The sequence below is a fragment of the Heliconius melpomene genome, chromosome 8 (genome assembly GCF_056956725.1).
Source record: "Heliconius melpomene rosina isolate 202511_hmr_F chromosome 8, ASM5695672v1, whole genome shotgun sequence".
In the NCBI taxonomy this organism is placed as follows: domain Eukaryota; kingdom Metazoa; phylum Arthropoda; class Insecta; order Lepidoptera; family Nymphalidae; genus Heliconius; species Heliconius melpomene.
The window spans coordinates 6,460,436-6,480,600 of record NC_140396.1 but is presented as its reverse complement, the minus strand read 5'-3'; the positions used below and the strand labels follow the sequence as shown (position 1 = coordinate 6,480,600).

The window sequence follows — 20,165 nt, the reverse complement described above, 5'->3', positions numbered from 1 at the left end:
AATAAAGGGAATTATATAATTATTTTATTTAGATATAACTGCTTAAAATATAGAGATTACTCTATGGTAATTATTTTCATTGTTTTTATTTCTACAAAAAAAAAATTATGGCTACATATCTAGTGACAAATGTCTCAAAAAGAGCTTTGGATATACCGCAGTAATTTATAAGAGTTTTTTTATGTGGCAACCCTAAGGCGCCATTAGGGCAGCTCGTTAGGTTAATGCGCGGGAGGTGCGAGCAGCTGTTTGTTGCTGCTAGCGTTTTTATCATATATCATTCTTGTACATGCTAGCGTCTCAGTTAATGCGATTTTAGTATTGCACATTGTACACCAATGTGAGGAGTAAGAACAAACTTCATTTAATTATACTGATCTTAATTAGTTTTCTACACTGAGAAATTCTGTTTCCTAGCTCTTTTCTGTTCTAATTAAATGAATTAAAAAAAAAAACAATATATAAACTTTATTTGTATTATTTTCCTTTAAATAGAAAGTGTTGATTTGTAAAAATTATATGTTTTTTCAATTCAATAGATATTATTTCTAAATATACATATATATAAATTAATTTAATTTTACCTTAGGTTTAGAAAATGTAGGCGCTTGGAAAAGCTGTGTAATCCAATTGTCCATTGCACTTTAACACTTTAAGAAAAAAAAACCTGACATCTGAAACTAAAAATGGCGCCAAAAATGAGCCAAATGTTTACGATGTTTATCTCACGGTCTATGAAAAGTGAATGATAGGATGTGGGAAAGACATTGCAGATGACCCCTCTGTTTAATTCTCGCGAAATTTAAAATAAGATGACCAGTCGCTTTACAAAAGGTCCAGTTTGTATCAAACTAATTTGCATATGGAGATGGACCCGTGTATGTATCTGGTGTACAAAAAAAAATTAAATGCACCGCGTCGCTGACGAAATGTAGGTTCTCTAGTTCTTTTGGTAATAACTAATGAAGTCAAATATTTATATTGATATACGTAGCCTGCTTTTTCTTTCAATTTTTTTGAGATATAAGATGTGTTGGGTCTTATTGTGGAAGTTATGAACAGTACAAGTACCTACAGTCCCTAAGTATGTAAGTATAATTATTGCTATAATTTTTTTTCTTTAAACTAATTGAATCAAATCTATACTAATATAATAAAGCGGAAGAGTTTGTTTGTTTGAACGCTAAGATCTCTGGATCTACTGGATCGATTTACTTTGTTTTTGTTTTGTATGAAAGCTGCATTCTTCAGAAGTGCTATAGGCTATATAACATTACATTACACATATATACTAATAAATTAAAATACTTTCTAATTTGACATGCAATTTATTCTGCCATGTTAATAACAACCGTCGTTGCTAAGCACCGGTTTGCAAAGTTTCTTTGTTGTTTTAAGAAAACGTCACCCAAAATGAACTTATATTTTGATATTCATCCTTATAAAAATAAATATATTATATAATATTTAATAAATAGATAATAGATAATAGAGATAAATTCTTATAGTTCAAGCAGGCGTAGCCGCGTCCGGGTCCACTAGTGGTTTATAAGCGTGAATGAACATGGACGTATCTAGAGATATTTTCTGAGGGGGCCTGAACTTTAACTTAGAACTAGTAGATATGTTCGTGGGAATGTTTTTTTTTTTAATTTTTCAGGGCAAAGTAAATTTCTGGGATGTGCACGGATCAACATCCCTCTACCCCTTTCCTACGCCCATGAATAAATACATTGTATATAATATATAATATGTTGACGTTGTCTCGTATCGGCACGGTATACTAATATGACTTCATTAGCCGTCGCTTATTCGCGTCGTATTGTGTATACAACGTTTTGTCATCAGCAATTAATCTTCATTAATGTAAACGTTCCGCGGCTAGAAGCGCTACACCGGTAAGTTCAAAGTTAAATACAAATATTTCGACTAGCCTATTGTTTGGGTGATTTAGATGATTTTAGATATGATAGGAACTGGTTTTCTTCTTTTTTGTGCCTGTGTACAGGTTAACCTACAGTCCATTCAAGATGCCTTAGATTAAACATAGGAACCTAGTGTTAAGACACTTTCCTTCCTCATTTTCTGCCGAATTCTTGAAGCACTGCGTGTTGCATTGTGGAACTCATCGCATCTCTTCTTTTTTTTTACCAGAGCGAGAAATAGAAAATGTTAAATATTTCATTTCTCGAATCCAACCTGTCGCATTGACAGTTGCACGCTTGTGCCGTTGCGCCAGTATTGGCCTAACAAAATTATAATAAATTATTTAATTTAAACGTAAAATAAAAAGAAAACCTCATCTATATATATAAAATCGAAAGGTCACTCACTCATCACGAAATCTCAGAAACTACAAGTGCTTATTTATGGGACGTAGGTGTTCGCTAAGACGGGAATTTGCAATATTCAACTTCTAAGGGGTTGTTTTTGGGGTTGAAAGTTTGTATGAAACTTCGTTACTACAAATGCTAGGAGTCTCAAATTTTGCATGGACATCACTTATAGGACGTATACGTACGTACTTATAGGACGTAGGTACTCATGGAGACTGAAATTAATAATAACGTAGTTCACGCAGGCGAAGCCGCGAGCGGGCCGCTAGTTAATATCTAAAGCTTAATTACCTAAAAAAATATAGTTTTTGTATATTGTAGAGTTAGAAATTTTAATGTAACGTAATTAAAAGCTAAGTAACTAAATGTAATTAAAAAATATGAACCATGCAAATAATAATTTAGTAACACTCGAGAATAATAAAAAAACACCAAACAAAAAAAAACTAATTTTCGACTACTTAACATCCCCCACTGTAATATATTTCCATATTTAAGCATATTAACAAAAAAAACGTAAGCGTGACATTAAAATCCGTCGTGACACTAAAAATAACTATGCAAAGAAAATAACAAATGGGGCCCCGGGGTCTGAAAGGAGCCATCCACGTGGCAGAGGTCACAGGTCAACCGCGCAGAAGGTTAACGGGCAGGGCCACTCAAATATGAATTCAAGGTCCGCTAAACACAGTCAGGTGTAAAGAAAACGTCACATAGCAACTGTTTTAAAGTAAAAAATATTTTTCACGCTTTGTAATTTTAGCTAGGTATATATATTTGGAGGTTTTTTTTATTACTATTATTTGGCTTATAGAGAGGTAAGGAGAGATTTAAATTCAGTTTAGTGCTAAAACACTTCGTTCTCCGATTCCGCTGTCTTTTATATTAGCAGAATGGAAAAATTAAAATAATTATTTTCCCCGAGTAGGAATCAAACCCACAACCATCGCGTTTGCACGTAGACATTATGCCACTTCGCCATTGGTGTAAAATATTTTGCAGTGATAATTCGGTGTATATAAAATACACTGATTGGGCCATATTTTTTGCTACAGGCCTAAATTTCTTTCTCCCTGAAATAACGAATAAGAGTCCCACACATAAATTACAAGCTTTATTGTCAATAAATAGTAGAAGAATAAAATATGAAAATATAAGAAAAAGATTTTATTTCAGCCGCAAGCACTTGAGATCTCAGATAAATAAATATCTATTGTTTTATTAAGCTTCCATTTTTATACGTTATTTACAGCATATTTCATAATATTATGTTCATATTTAACTACAATATTGGCCACTTATTTTAGTTTCCATAGCGATTGATGTTAAGTAATACTATTTCGAATGTTTCTCTAGTAGATAAAAAGCTTTTAAAATTGATATATTGCTAAAATATAAAACAAAATATCGAAGCCATCGTCGCGTAGTGGCACTAGCGTGTGACGTGTAAACACGACGGTTGTGGTTTCGATTCCTTCTCGGGAATATGAATTTATAAATATATTAATTTCTTCGTTCTGGTAACAACGCTTATCGCAGCGTTGAGTTTCCGCCATTCAACACGCATTGGGTGGAAAGTGAGGAATATATCGTGAAGCAAATTTTTTTACTCTTTCCGCTGACATTTAAAGGAGCAGCTCCCGCTATACTAAATTCCTTAACCAATCCTGTAGCAAGACACGAGAGTGTACATACATTAAATCAACTATTAAAACTATTAAAATTCAATTGTAGCAGTTCATTATCTATCACACTTAACGTCGCCTGGTCCTCCTCTGAGGAGTCACGTAAGCAAAGCGTCTTCAATTATGCATCGGGACGTTTACAGCGGAACGGCTCTGAGCCACCTGCGTCTTTGTCACCCTACATAATTAATGGCGGGGTGAATTGAGTGCCAATTTATTCCGTATCTCAATATATATAAGAGCTAAAATGTGTAGGATTTTTGGTGTGTACGATGTCTGTTTATCATAGTCAGAAGGAGAGCGTTTTCGACAGAAGTGCAAGGTTAGCTTTTTTGATTTTAGATTCCACATTATATTAATTCATTTTTATAGATAGATAGATATTATTTAATAGCATATGTAGAAATTATTTTTTTACCCTCATTAGAGATTTTAAAGATTTTTTAATTTCACTTTGATTAATATTTAGATATAGAAAAATATCTAATATGGTATCAAAATATATAGTGGTATTCTTGTTGAAAAAAATATGTAAATTTAGGACTTTTTAGATTCTTCTTTATTTATGGCGTTCCGAGCGTGCCAGCTCAGTACTAATCACTTCGCCAATGACACGTTGAATGGAGAACACGAATTACAATTTAGGATTCTTCCCCTCGATGTTGATGTTGTGAGGGTGTTTTTTTTAATCCTGTGAATCCTTATTATGGCATCACGTGAGATGTTGATGAGGAAAATGGAGAGAGGAAAATGTTGCGGGATTCCGCAATATCGAGATTTCGGTATTTAAAGCCCCAGTAACGATTGAAAGTCATAAACTATACATTAAAACAAAAAACTATATTACTTTCATAATATTCAAATGTTTAAAGTCCATACTTCTGGTGAGATGATCAGCAAAAGTGTACCATATTTTCTCGTCGTCGCCAGAAAGCATGCTGATGAAATATTCAGGTTCTGGCTGACACTTGGAAAGAATCGAATTTGGACTTCAAATGAGTTACCGTCGTAGGTTTCACGATAGAAAAGATGTTACAGAAAATTTTATTATAGGACATTTTCTTTAAAAATTTTACCTTACTTTTTGTGGATGCATAAAAATAATATTTCAGAATGGTTTAATTTACTTGGTTTTTGCTAGATGAAGCCTTCTTTTAAATATTAGGAATCTTTCCTTAATTTGAAACAATATTTATGTTTAATAAAAATCATTTATTAAACATAAATATTGGTAACAGGTATTTATTAGGAGTTGATGTTTATTTTTTGTTTATAATTATTTTTAATGGTTAAATTTTTGAGAAAAAAAGTAATAATAATATTATTTTCAGTAATTCATATACAATATATATGAAAAATGTTCTTAAAAATAATAATATACATTTATAATATAAAAAAATGATTTTTAACGTTCCAGTTAAAATCAGGGAAGTATCAAAGGCAGATTCGTTTAATGAAATGTTTCTTTGATTCGCATTCTGTCCTCAGATGCCGCTGGCGAGGGGACCACAAAGAGATGAAATTCTACCTACACTACAAATGAAATCATGGATAAGGACGGCTGTATATCAGGAATTAGCTTTTACTTTGTGTTAATGGATATTATATATTAAATACATATATTATTTTGATATTGCATTATATGTTTTTTATCACGTCACGCTGTATCCAGGATACAGCAGGATAGGCAGAGGGAAACTAAGTGTTAAGACACTTCGTTCCCTATTTTCCCCCGAATTCTCAAAGCATTGCCTGTTCAGTAGCAGAACTCAACGTCAGGCTTTGTGTCGACACCAGAGTGCAGAAAATGGAAATATTAAATATTTCGTCCCTTCGAACCCAAACCCTTTCGCATTTACAGTCGCACTTAACTAAACTAAACTAACCTATGGATATACATTTTTTTAAGCAACGCTATATTCAAAACATATGCCCTTAATCTAGTTTTCGATAGAAACGTCCAAATATCCCTGAAAGTCTCTCCAAGCTCGAAAACTACGTTCATGTGGCTTTCAGAACATCCCGCAAATTGGACTACTTTACACCTTCCTATGCCAGGAAAGTTTACGATTTTAATACTGAACTGAAATTCATAGTTCGTGCAAGAAGAACTTTGGGGCCGCAAATAAATTCTAATATTTTCGATGTGGTACAACGTTACGAGGGCGGCAAATGCAATTTTCACGCGTAGATGGAATTGCATCATCTACCGTGATACAAGCCAATGTGTGTATTGCAACGCGTACATTTCATAGTAGTTCTCTACTCTCATTTTGTATATTGTTTCGTTACAATTTTTAATATATATGCCATTTGTGCTAATTTTTACAGCTTTGTGCTTTCAGCGTTGCGGGGTGGACTAGAGTTAAAACACTGCGTGCACCACTACACTACACTGCACCCTACTTTCTGTCGAATTTTGGAAGCACTGTGTGTTGAGTTGAACCTGTCACGTTTACAGCCACACTTGCTTGACGACTTGCCTTGTGTCACGACTTGCCTCTGTTGAAAGTGTTTTACATATTTGAAAATTTCGATAAATCTATACATGTAGGTATGAATTGGGTTTGATACGTCACTTATTATCCATTTAATATAATACAAGCCAAACATCTATATCAATCAACTAAATATTAAATGAAACTAATTACTTTCAATTACTCCCATGAATATAATTAGAAAGCTAAAGTTATCTACGATCGTCAAACCAGTGTTTAACTGATAATACATCAAAGCAAGTCTGAATGCACTATCTATATCTATATCTATAGAATACAATACATATTGTATCTTAAGATAACGCCTCGAGGCTCTTATTGGAGATCAAATTATACGAGTAGTGATTATAGATGGCTGTCTTAATTATAGGGAATCTGATGAGACCACAAATACATTATGTAAACACGTCATATTCCATATTTAGATAGTAAATAGAACCAAGATGGTAGTTTAGTTCCATTTCGTTAAATTGTAAACAAACTATATTGATAATCTGAAATATTAACATTTCATTCTTAGCTTCACGTTATATCTCATGTGTAGTAGAGTAGGCAGAGGTAGCTTAGTGTTAAAACACTCTTTTCCCCTGTTTCCGGAACTCGACACCGTGCTTTACCTGGAGCGAAGCGAAGCAAAATTGGTCAGAGCGAATAGATGAAAATATTAAATAATTTATTTCCTCAATTGGGATAGAACCCACAAGCTGTCGTGTTTACAGTCACACATTTACGCCATGACTGGCTTAGGCCAGTGGCCTAATTTTAAACTCAACTTTAAAATTAAATGAAAATAATCACTGTTCAATATACATACTGCTCAAATATTTAGCCAGACTATAATTTCTAGTCTTCCAATTAATTAACTTCCATTGTGTTCTAGCCACGTCCACAACATCCGCTAAGCCCAACCATCAAAGCACACCATAAACAAGTAAATATAATTATTTTGTCATTATATCGTACGTAAATTCAGCAATCCGAGCCAGCTCGTAATGAAGTGACTCAAAGTGGATTTATCCAGTTCAGTTCAAAGCATTCCGCTGTCAATATGTTGTGAACAAAACCGGGCCCGCTTGTAATTATGAGCCAGTGTTGTGTCGGCCTTTATTACTTCCTGCAGGTGACGTCGAATCAGGGACGATCAAAGTGAGGGCTTTTAATAAACCGTCCGTCACTATACTGTAGGTAGTGGGTGCCCTCGGTTATATCAATCGCCACAGTCTATATTTCAGGTTATTTCAATAGCTGTAGCCATATATGCCAGTAAATGGCATATAACGTAATTTTATATGCCAGTACGTGTATAACGCACTTACAAGAATTTAAATCAAATTAGGTTTTTTGTGCGCATACAGCACTACAGACAGACGGAAGCTAGTGTTAAAACACTCCGTTGCCTACTTTTTTTCCGAATTCTGTGGGTATGGCGTGTTGAGTGGCGGAATTCAACACCGCGATGCCAGAACGAAGAAATGGAAATATAATGAAATATACGAGTGGGGATCGAATCCACAATTAGTCGAATTTAAATTCACACAATTTTTAAGGTAATCAAACAGGTAGGTGGTGAATGTACTTAACAAATCCACGGTCTCTAGATAATTTAGTTTAAAAGTGAAAAATTTAAAGTATCTTTTATTGCCATTTTCATGTACTAACAAGGATTACATAGACGTTAAAAAAACGCATAAACAATATGTTTTTTGGAATTTTGAAAAAATGATTAAAACTACTCTCTTTAGTAATTTAAAAGATCAATAAAAAACATCGATTTTTCGCTTTCGAATATTGAAATACAAGATTAATACATTTTATATGCGAGGTATGTATGTCGCGTGTCCCATTACTCATGACAGCAAATAATTTGATAGTAAATAATAAGCTGGAGTCTATTCGGATCCCTGAATTATAACCGAGTGATAATTTATCATCGTTTAGATTTAGTTGTGAAAATGACAAATTATGTTTTTAGAGTTCAACTTTCTCACGACTGCTGGCTGTGAGTAAGCTTGCGCCACGAATTTATTTTTACTAATGAGGTTAATTTAAAAGTGATTAAATATCCTGCAAAAGTGTATAATAAATAGTATATACTTTTGTATATATAATTATATAATTTTCCTTTTTTACATAAAAAGTAGATAATAAAGTTTTAGTTATATTTTTAACGAGATAAGCATTTTTGTGCAATGCAGTGCAGCAGCGTGGTGTTTAAGCTTGATTATTTTAATGAAATTATCTTTTGATTATTTACAGAATAACATGAAAATAGAGTAAATTATCTTCACATAATATTTCTTACATAAATATCAGTATATACAAAATATCTTAAAAATAACATGATTTACGTCAAAGAATTCAAATATCCTATATTTTATGTAAAAATATGTAAACATATTTAAATTAAAAAGTTAGCGCCGTCCTGCCGCTGTTAGGACATTTTATACAAAATATAATTCAATACTCTGAATGCTCTTAAGTCATTATTTATATTTATTGTAGACGTTTCTATGGTAGTACAAATTTGAGATGAAAAGTAGAGAATGGAGTAATGTGTCACTAACATTCCTCTATCTAAGAGTTAAAAAAGCGAGTTTTACCCTTTTCGCCGCATAGCCTGTAACTTAGTGTTATGACTACATTACCAACGATTTTTGGTCACATTACTATATGACTAGCGGAACTTAACGCTGTGTCTGTAATGGGGATACCCCACGCGTTTACAATTAAACTTAGTACCAATGCGCTACAGTGAACTATATATATTAAGACTAGTGGGCCCGGACGCGGCTATGCCCGCGAAAATATAAGCCTAAATAATTAAAATAAGTTAAAAAATAATAATAAGTGGAGATTTATTATTAAAAAAAAATATCTGAGTAACCGAAATTAACAAACAAAAGAAGTAAAAGTAACTAAAGGAAATTCTTAATATTAGAAAAAGTACCTTAAGATTGCCGTGCGCGCGTACTAAACATTTTTCTATATTAAATAATTATTAATTTTTGAATAAACACTATTAAATAAAATACCAAATGATTAAAATTACGATATTTTAAGTGTATAACAAACATCGGTATAGGCAACCGAACTGAGATAAATTAATTATAAGCAGCAAATAATTACATAAAGAATAATAGTAATTCGAAAATATATAAAAATTTATAAAATCATCAAAGTCATCTGCCCGTTCGCGTCGGTCATACTATACCACTCGTAGGCTAGGTCATTTGGAATCAGTGACATCTTAATTATTTATTAGAATGTTATACAGTAAACTATAATTTCCATCTAGATGAAATGCTAAAAGTGATAATTATATTTATTTTCATAAGGATGAATATCAAATTATAGAAATCATCTAATTTTTGTGAATGTATACAAATCTATATCGGCGATTGCTCATTTAGCAATAAGGCCGCCTGTTGTACTATCATAACAATATTATCTCTCTTGATTGTGATACATGTTTGGTGTACAATAAAGAGTATTTTACTTACTTACTTAGTTATGAAGATAAAAAAATAATAACAAAATTTAGCACAAAGATATATCACCAAATTCATTTGTAAATTACTTTGACGTGTACAGCAGGTGCGTAACGGCAAATTCTCACGCGAAATAGATAAGCGAATATTTCACCCTACGCGTACCGAGATTAAACTAGATATATTAAAAACCAAGTTTTTAATATATCTAGTTTAATCAAAACGTTTAAATAGAACCCCTAATATAGGGGTTGAACAGGTGACAGTGGATATGTGAAGTCCAGTCAAGTTTGCGATTCGCGACCCCTTTACAACTATTCAATTAAATTTTGTTACTATTATCCATACTTCAATTCTATTAACTATAAATTTATGCAAATTCAAGTTATCACTTGTTTGTATCTCACGCTTGTTGCATTTTTCTCAAACAGGTATATAATAATGAAATTAATAAAAATATAATATTTTTAAAGGTCTAAGGCAATATTAATTATTTATATTAATATTCTATTAGAGATAATTAAAAATATATTTAGAAGAGATGTTTTGAATTCCTCTACATTCATATTGTTATATATGAAATATGTTCCTAAAATATATTAACAACATACTAAACTAACGAATAATTATTTAACTCATACATATAACAAAACAGAAAAATCTAATTGACTTTATAAATATAATATTGTTGTTATACATTATTATATCAACCCCATTTTAATTTTCACTCCCGTTGTCCGTGGACCGTTGTCCAAGGGGACGCGGCTAAACTACTAAGCATTAGTGAATGGTCCTTTTAATTCAGTGGACATTCGCACACCGATTTCGATATTGGAATTAACATAAGAATCTGTTTCTCACGAACCAGTTATATTGTTTTGTATTATTTTTAGCAAAATTATAAATTCGTCTAGTCGACACGACTATGGGAATGAGAATTTATCTGATACAATAATAACATTGAATAACATTAAAAATTAAATAAAAAAAAATACGAATTAATTAAGTTAGTGCGATTGTAATGATGTATAATTATTTTTGAATTAAATTTGTAAACTAACATAGCAGTTTTAAAATTAGCCCCTTGAGAAAATATTGCAACGAAAATGTATTCAATGAGTGTGGATTCTTATCCCAAGCAGGTACTCTTTATAATACAAGGTATTTGCCGTTTCTCTTTTTCTCTAATGTGTCTCGCTGTTCCCAGGTTCCCTCTGGTCCTCTCTAACCTAACCTGCTTTGTGCGGGATAGTCTCATGCTAGAAATAAACTATATTACGTTTTTAATACAAAAATACTGTTCTGTATTCTACAATTATTTATGCAAAAAAAAATGGAATGACCTCACAATTTGGCTTAGGTGAATTATATACGAATTTCTTTATAAACAATAACTTTAACTACTTAATATAAACTTATACAGAATTATTCTATATAAGTTGTACTAATATATGCTTTGTTCAAGAGTCGCATAATAAAATTTTATTATTTCTTTTACTATTCCAACTATTTTCAATCGGAACGGTCCCGTCGGGGTTTGTATTGTTTCCGCGCCAGGGATAAGCAAATTAGAAGGGAATGCTTTGTAAATTGAACTCCTTTTGATAGCACTCGCTTCATTTTCAATATTGTTCTCTTTGTTCATTTATAATTGTGTATTTAAATATTATTTTTTATTCTGCAGAGAGGTGACAGTTTTTAGAAATATTTTATTATGGCTTGTTAGAGATGTTTAATTTTATTTAGAAGGAACTGACTGTTGGTTTTTTCCCACCTATGTTTATATTTTCTTAGAAAGGATAGAAACTAAATAAAGAAGTGAAGTGACAATAGTAAATTATATAAAGACTTGGCATTAAGCTTTACATGAAGGAATAAAATTAATAACTAATGATTTATCAACCTAATATGTTTATATTTATTTATTATTTATTTATGAGAAGCCTTAATTTTTCTTTAGTATAAATTATACATTTAATAATATATAATTTAATTTACGATACATTAAAATAAAATATTATATAAAAGTATATAGCTTTATATGGTTTAGCTAAATATCTACTTGGAAGTTAGGCAAATAAGATCTATCCCTTATTTGCCCCATTGGCTACGTCAGCTACGAACTCCGTAGCAGTTTAGCAGTTTACGTAGCGCTTACGTAGCGATACATTAGTGCTACGCTCGGTTTGTTGTTCTAGAGACTTACTGTTCAGGTACGTTCAGTTTAGTTCAATATGCAGACAGGATATATATTATAATAATATAATGCTTGAATTTAAATCTAAGGTTAACTAATTGGAACATAATTATGTTAATTTTTATGAAATTAACTATGAATAGTGGGTTCGATCTCCACTCGGAGAAATGAATTATTATTTTTTAATATTTTCATTTCTTTGCTTTTCGCGTTCCACCACTCAAAACACATTGCCCCGTAAATTTGATAGTAATTAGTACTATTCCCTCTGCTACATACGGTAAACAGCGTGATGCTTATATTAAACGTGGTGTTGTTTAATATGTTCAACAGAATTGCATTCTCATATGAAGATAGCGTGACGAAAAGTTCACAGTCATAGTAATCATCGCTTTATAAATATATCTTTCATTTGTTCCACAAAAGAACAAGAGCAAAGTAAAATAATGACTCAGTACTTTTTAGTGCTCGTATTTATCTTTAAACTTTAATTTTATTAAGACCTATTTCAATTAATTTAATTGAAATAATTAATAGAGATATATATACACGCTTCACGATATACCCTGCATATAGTAGGGCAGGGGTACACTCTGTTTCCCGTACATTGCTCAATTTTCAACCAGTAATATAAGTAATAAAAAGTATTTTTTTACCAGGATAATGAAATAAAGTTAATTAATTCCTCAAAGCGTTATTGAACCCAACACCATCACGTATACAGTCAGACCACGTTACCCTGCGCCATGATACCTCTAGTATTTAATAAGCGTAATAAAAAATTAAGTAATGCCATTGTGAATTAGGGTGAGTGGATCTGTGGGTAGTTGTAAATAAGGGATGCTTAATAGAAGTACTAACACAGGATTAACATCTAAGTACGTATACTAAATACGAACTAAGTCCGTCCACTTAAGTTTATCCCAATGAATATTTGGTTCTATAGTGTTTTCGTACAATTAAATTGTTTGTTTGGATTACTGGAAATAGTTTTCTTAATTGTCTTCTCTGGTGACTGCTAGGGATGCTTGGATAGCGCGTTGAAAGCTATTGATGGATATTTAGTTGGTATAAACAAATTGGATATTGTATGAAATATAAATTTTTAATGGTTAAAAATATTTTTTTATTAAAAAAATTTTTTTTCATCTTCGCTAGGCAGATGGAACTTAGTGTTAAGACATTCCGTTTCGTATTTTCCGCTCATTATAATATAACATACATACAGATGTTATATACATATATATCCAAATTAATTTATCCAGGTGAGAAAAAACATAACTATGTTTCAAAACTCAAAAAAAAATTTAATACTAATATTAAACTTACAGTAGAAGTAGCTTTAGGCTTGCTACTGCTGGCTTTGCTAGCTTTGGGACGGGCGGGCGGTGTGGGGGGTGCGGGTGGCGTGCGTGGTGGGCTACTGTCTCCCGTGCTGACACCATTTTTGTCAGAACTGTTACTGGACTGTAAAAAAATGTTAATTAGACATAATTCTCTTCGTTTCAATAACAGTATTGTAAATAACAATATAAACCTTATAGAATCGTATAGATTAGTATCAATTTTGATATTAATACAAATTATAAAAATGAATTTCATAATGAAATGCAACTATTCTCCACAATCAACGTTCACTATTCAAAATGTAATAAACAAATAAATTTCTGTGTTTGTTCATTTAAAACGAAAATAAGTTAGACGCGGAAACCGAGAACCTCTCCAGGCTCCTAAAATAACTGAAGGTACTCCGGACCAACAAAGAACCGCTCTGTTCAAAGCAATATAAAACTTAAATCGTTTTCCCTTATTAAAACTCTGAGTGAAAACATCCCCCGTTGATTTGCCTGAGCGATGTTTGTACTTTGCTCGTTCCACCGAAATGAATTGTTGGGGTACAGAAAGGTCATTATTTCAAATTTTTTCGTCAAAACCCCTGTAATGGGGGCGCGAAATTAAAAGAGGAACAACGCGGATTTGGGCTAATTGGTTAATTATTAATAGGGACGTCCGGTGGCGAATTTTACACGCGGTCGGTTGGAAGGCCGCCAGCGGATAATAAAATGTGATATTAAATATATAACGTCACTGGGATTTATATAAGGAGAGTATTTACGTTTCGTCATTAGTTAGTTATTTAATAAAAAGTTATTTTTGACGAGTTTGAAGAAGAAGAAGCATCGCCAAATTAGTTTAATCGATGTTTTTAAAATAAATAATTTGTGATATCTTTCTCTATAAAATTATAACACCATTTTAATGCATATTAGAAACCTCAATATATTTATACTATTATTATTACTATGTAGGTATATTTTTATAACTAATATTTAATACTATCTTTAAATATATCTTTGAAACACTTACATCAGAATTTGTGGAGTTAGCTCGGGACGGCGATGTCGGTGAAGTGACTCTAGACGTGTTGGTGTCACGCTCAGCATTGCTCGAGTTTGCCTCTGTGCTGCTCGTTGTTTCTTAATAGAATTAAAGCATTTACTGTAGATGTAAGCCATTTTATTATTTTTAATTTATTGTAAGAATTCATAAGAAAAGTAAAGGTATTTTTTTTGTATATTACTAGCAAGATACCTCTTGTTATTTGATTATTAGTTTTCTTACTTGATTAAAGTTGTTAATTAAGAAAAAAAAAACGGAATATCAAGCACAATTTCAATAACTATATAAAAATTAAAATATAACATGATATAAATACATGTAACTCAAAATATTGGAAATTAATTATTATTTAGTAAAAATAAAATTGCTACTCATTTTAATTAATATATGCTATGAAATCTATAATAATTAACTTAGAATATTTAATTTTGTTTAATAAGTACTTACTTGATTCTGCAGGTGGTTGATGATGGTTTTCCGTGTGTCTACGCAAGGACCTCGCGTCGCAGTACGACTTGCCGCATCCGTCCGCCTTGCATTCGTAAGGCTTCTTATTTCGGTGCGTCAGCATATGACCGTTCCTAGAGGATAAAAATATCATTTATAATAATAGTTAGAGTTTTATCATAAGCACTACGATTATGGGTTCGATTCCCATTTGGGGGAATGAGTTATTGTCGCTTTGGTAAAACAATAAGCCAAACAACAACAAATCAAAAATAAAACAACACAGCTGAGCAATGTCTTGAAAATTGTGGAGATAGTGGGAAACGTATTGTGATACTAAATGTATATTACGATATTAAAAAGAGATTGAATTATGTAACACATATTAATATTTTAAAGTGTCTCTTTTCTGAATGTTGTATATATAACTATTGAACATAATTTTATATGAGTTTGAAAAAGCTATTCATTTCTTTACACAACTTTGTACAATTTTAAATGATTTAATTATTACAAGTCTATACTTATATAAGCACATGAATAATAATAATATATAGATATATATAAATAATTTCTGATTTGCTAATAAGTTGCAAGAAAATTTAAAGAGGTAAACTGGCACCCACATAACCATCAAAGCTCTCCGCTCTCTTTACATACCCTCCGAGACTCAATATACATTACTGGACAAATACATCCAAAATAGAAAACATCAATAACTATAACTTTATTCACCACAACTGCAAACAGCATATACTCAGCTTCACGCTGTATCCCGCACACAGCAGGGTAGGCAGAGGGAACCTAACGTTAAGACACTCCGTCCCCCACTTTCTGCCGAATTCTGGACTCATTGCGTGTTTAGTGGCATAATTCAACGCCACGCTTTGCCTCGACACCAGAGCGAAGAAATGGAAATATAAACGTAAATAAAAATTTCACTTCCTCGAGTGGGGATCGAACCCACAACCGTCGCGTTACAGTCACACCCTTGTGCCGCTGCGCCACGACCGCCTCTATCATACAAACAGCATATATCATAACAAAACACTATCAACAACAGATTTTTAATCACCACCACCATCCATCCACCATATCGTTAATATAACCCGGTTACAATTCCCAAATAGGTCACCAGATATCGCGGCCACTTTGCGTCGGTGCGAGTCGATACGAGCATTTTGAACGTTCATTAATATTCATGCGGTGTCCGTTGCTGCTATTAAAGGGACGAGCGCCGGCGAACAATGACTTAGCGGGGTATGGACACTCCTTTATGTTTAATACCGGTATAGTACCCTTATTATATGTATATCTCTATGGTATAAATTAATATTGTTATTCTATTATGTTTGTATGTACTTATAGTATATTTTGTTATTAAATTCACGTTGTGTTTGGTATCAGGGTAGGCATACTTAGTGTTACTGAAAACTTAGTGTTAATACACTCCGTTTCCATTAAGACTTATTGGACTTATTAGAAACAAAAATCTTCTTGAATTGAATTCTGGAGACAGCGTGTTGAGTGGTGAAGCTCAAAGCCGCGAGCCTCGATGCTAGAGCGAAGAAATTAAAATAATAAATATTTCATTTCCACGAGTGGATATCGAACCCCCCAACCTATCACGTTTATAGTCACGCTTTTTTGCACTTATGCCAGTACTGGCCTCAGTGAGAAGCATTAATAAAAATCCTGTGCTATTGGAAAACTCCATGTATACAGTTCAGCAGTTCTCACTGCCTTGCCCGCATTAGACAAGTTTCTTCTGAACAACTTTTTCTTGCACAGGCACAACTTTGCGGCAATCGTATTATAGGTGAAACAAGACCCGCTCAACAGAGAAATACAAGAAATAAGAAATAAAGAACTAAAGGAGATTTGTGGGAAACATAAACGTAAATAATACGATATGTCCATATACAATTAAAAGGGTGGTTTGAAATAATAAATCCATGACTGTCAATATGATGAATTTGACCGTAAACGTAACAGGTTGCGGGTGGGATTTCTTCTTGAGGAAATCCAACCCACAGAATTAGGCGAAAAGTGGGGAGCAGAGTGTCTTAACCCTAGGCTCCTTCTGCCTTCTCTACTACATGCGGGATACAGCGTGAAGCTGAAAAAAAAAGCAAAATAATTTATTATCTGACAAGGTGGGCGTTACTCACAGATGGTCCTGTCTCTTGAAGGCCTTAGCGCAAGTGATGCAGACGTACTTGCGCTCGTCGCTGTGCGTCAGCTTGTGCTTCGCCAGCGCTGATGCGTTTCCAAACACCTTGTTGCATACCTGTGATCAAGGGTTAATAGAAATTTCAGTTTTCAATATTATAATCTCTTTAATTTAATTATTTATTATATACGAGTAAAAGATGTCAAAAAACGTCTAAACTTAGAGATTATCTGAACTGAATTAAGAATGAAATAACAATCAAGAAATGCATTGCAATTGCAATTCAGTTTCAGGAATTAGGACCAGGTTGTGATAAACCAACCCAGTGATAAATAAATTGAAGGGAGCTTTACACATCAGCTTTCCATTAAGTCCGTAAGCAATAACTAAGAAAATTGATAGACTTCTGAAAATTATAATATAAATAAATTTCAATACAAAACTTTTATACATTTGTAATAAAATTTTCAACAACAATATAATGCAAATATAACTTTTTTTTATACATTTATTTAAATTATAGTAATTTTATATTACGTAATAAGATAACATTGAGTATTTAAACTATTTATTGAAATGTATATGAGTTGTAATATAATATAGGGGCGGGCGTATTAATAAAATACCATTAATAATTGCATCCATCCATGCATAAACTTTAAACATTTTTTAAATATTTTAATAAAGCAATTTTTTATAATTTAAATTATAAAATCGTTGTAATACAAAATAAAAAAAAACGAGAAATTTGAAATATTTACTTCGCAAACTGTTAAAAAAATATTTTAAACAGCAGTTAATAACTAAAAAGAAGAATGCTCAAGTATTATATTATTTTTTATTAAATTTCACACGAACGAACGGTACAAGCGTGATATACGATATCGCTATAGACAAATAAACAATATAAATATAGGTGTGACACCAATACAAAATATCCCGACCCGTCGCCATTGTCTTCAATATTATTATGGGACATTTGAATATTTTACTGGAACCCAAGAGTTTTGGTACCTCGTGTAGGGCGTAGGAAAAACGTTTCTTTGCATCACTTGTTATACCCTTTTAGTGCGGTTATTGGCGTATTTACTGCAAAACCCTTTCAGTTTATTGACAATTTTTTATATAATTTTATTATTTCTATAGCCAGGCCAGTGGTGGCGCAGAGGCGCAAATGAGACTGTAAGCGTGACAGGTTGTGGTTTCGATTCTCACTCGAGGAAATTAAATATTTAGTGTTTCCATTTTCTTCGCTCTGGCGAGGCAAAGTGCGGCGTTCAGTCCCGCCACCCAACACGCAATGCTTGCTAGCTTTTATTGTACATTAGATATATCTAAAAAACGGAAATTCAGCTAATACTCTTAGTTATTATAATCTATTAAAATGATATCTTATAACAGAATTTTCTATTTTTATCTTATAATATTTTATACAAAAAAAATAAAAATAAAAATCTTAGTCAATATATCTGATATTACGCACAAAACAACTCCCTCAGCCACAATAGAGATTTCCTATGGGACGTGCGTTAGCCCTAAAAATCGCTCGCCCCTCCGTTGAATACCCATCGAATATAATAGACATATAAAAATATATAATAGACATATAAAAATATGTAATGGCTTCCCGTCGCAGGGTCCGTTAAGTTATCTCACGGACAGATCGTTTATGTAAGGTTTATATTATAGCCTTTTATTAGGAAGCGAAGTGAAATGACTACTTGTGCCATATTTGTATTAATGATTGATGTGGAAATGCTCATGTGATATCCAATAAATAATATATATTTCCTTTTATATAATATAATTTATGTCATTATTTTTATAATTAGGCCAGTCCTGGCGCAGGGGCGCAAAGTGTGACTGTTAGCGTGACAGGTTGTGAGTTCGATTCTCAGTTGAGGAGATGAAATATTTAATATTTTCATATTCGAGGCAAACCGCAGCGTTGAGTTTCACCAGTCAACACACAATATTTCAGTTTTCGAGGGAATATGAGGAATGTAGTGTCGTAACACTGGATTCCCTCTGCTTACTCATGCCGTGAGTGGGATACAGCGTGACGCTAAAAAATAATTAATTAATAAATAATTAATCAGTAATTAAGCCACATCTATTTTGTAAGTATAAAATAAATATATCGTTCTAAGTATGTGTTTGTGGAATATTAATATAAATATAAATAAAACATACGTGCAAAGCAAGACTAACTTGTTTATGAATAAATTATATTATTATATTATAACTAATCAAAAATTTACACAACGAAATTAAATAATAATTCATCTAGTTTTTCAAAACATGAATTTCATTCGTTATAACTCTAAAATTTCACAGAGAACTATACAAAACTAGATTTATATTATATTAAAAGCATACATCATCGAAAAATACATTACAAAATTAAAGTGTATTTTAATAAATAAAAATACAACGCTATAATCCCGCTATGCAGTATATTTAAATTACATTTGAATTATGTCAGTTCCCAGTACAGTACTTCTGTGTCATTTGGGCAGCGTGCAACTTGCAGACAATTGCAGCGTGACAATTGCAGTGAATAATGTATGTATTGCCGTTATACACTTAATAATGAGGTTTATACTGTTGCTGGATTGACGATTTGTCGGTAACTATTATTTATATTAATATTTTTTTGTATATTAGCAACCTGCTCGCGGCTTCGCCCGCTAGAACTGCACAATGATTTATTTACTAATCTAAATCTAAATCAAAAATTAAAGTTTCAGTCAATTCAATACAAATTATGTAGATTTACCGGAACGGAGTTGCCGATATAAACCTACCCCCATGTCGATTTAAAGGCTTTTATATTTAAATCAATTTTAAAATTTTATCTTAATGTTATTTACGTTTGCAAAATGGATCATCTAAGTTTTGCGGGATAGGAAAATAGAAGCTAGTGAAAGAGATTGTTTTC

General features: G+C 32.2%; 1 protein-coding gene across 2 annotated transcripts in view; it reads right to left on the bottom strand.

Annotated features, from left to right (window-relative positions):
- LOC146536916 (uncharacterized) overlaps nucleotides 1-20,165 on the bottom strand; it is a 232,088-nt gene that overhangs the window by 11,581 nt on the left and 200,342 nt on the right. For both annotated transcript variants that reach the window (XM_085189516.1, XM_085189517.1), the window contains 4 exons: nucleotides 17,223-17,341; nucleotides 15,052-15,185; nucleotides 14,572-14,681; nucleotides 13,534-13,671 (listed from right to left, as the gene is read on the bottom strand). In XM_085189516.1, the coding sequence (XP_085045642.1) occupies nucleotides 13,534-13,671; nucleotides 14,572-14,681; nucleotides 15,052-15,185; nucleotides 17,223-17,341 (501 nt within the window). The remainder of the gene's footprint in view (nucleotides 1-13,533; nucleotides 13,672-14,571; nucleotides 14,682-15,051; nucleotides 15,186-17,222; nucleotides 17,342-20,165) is intronic.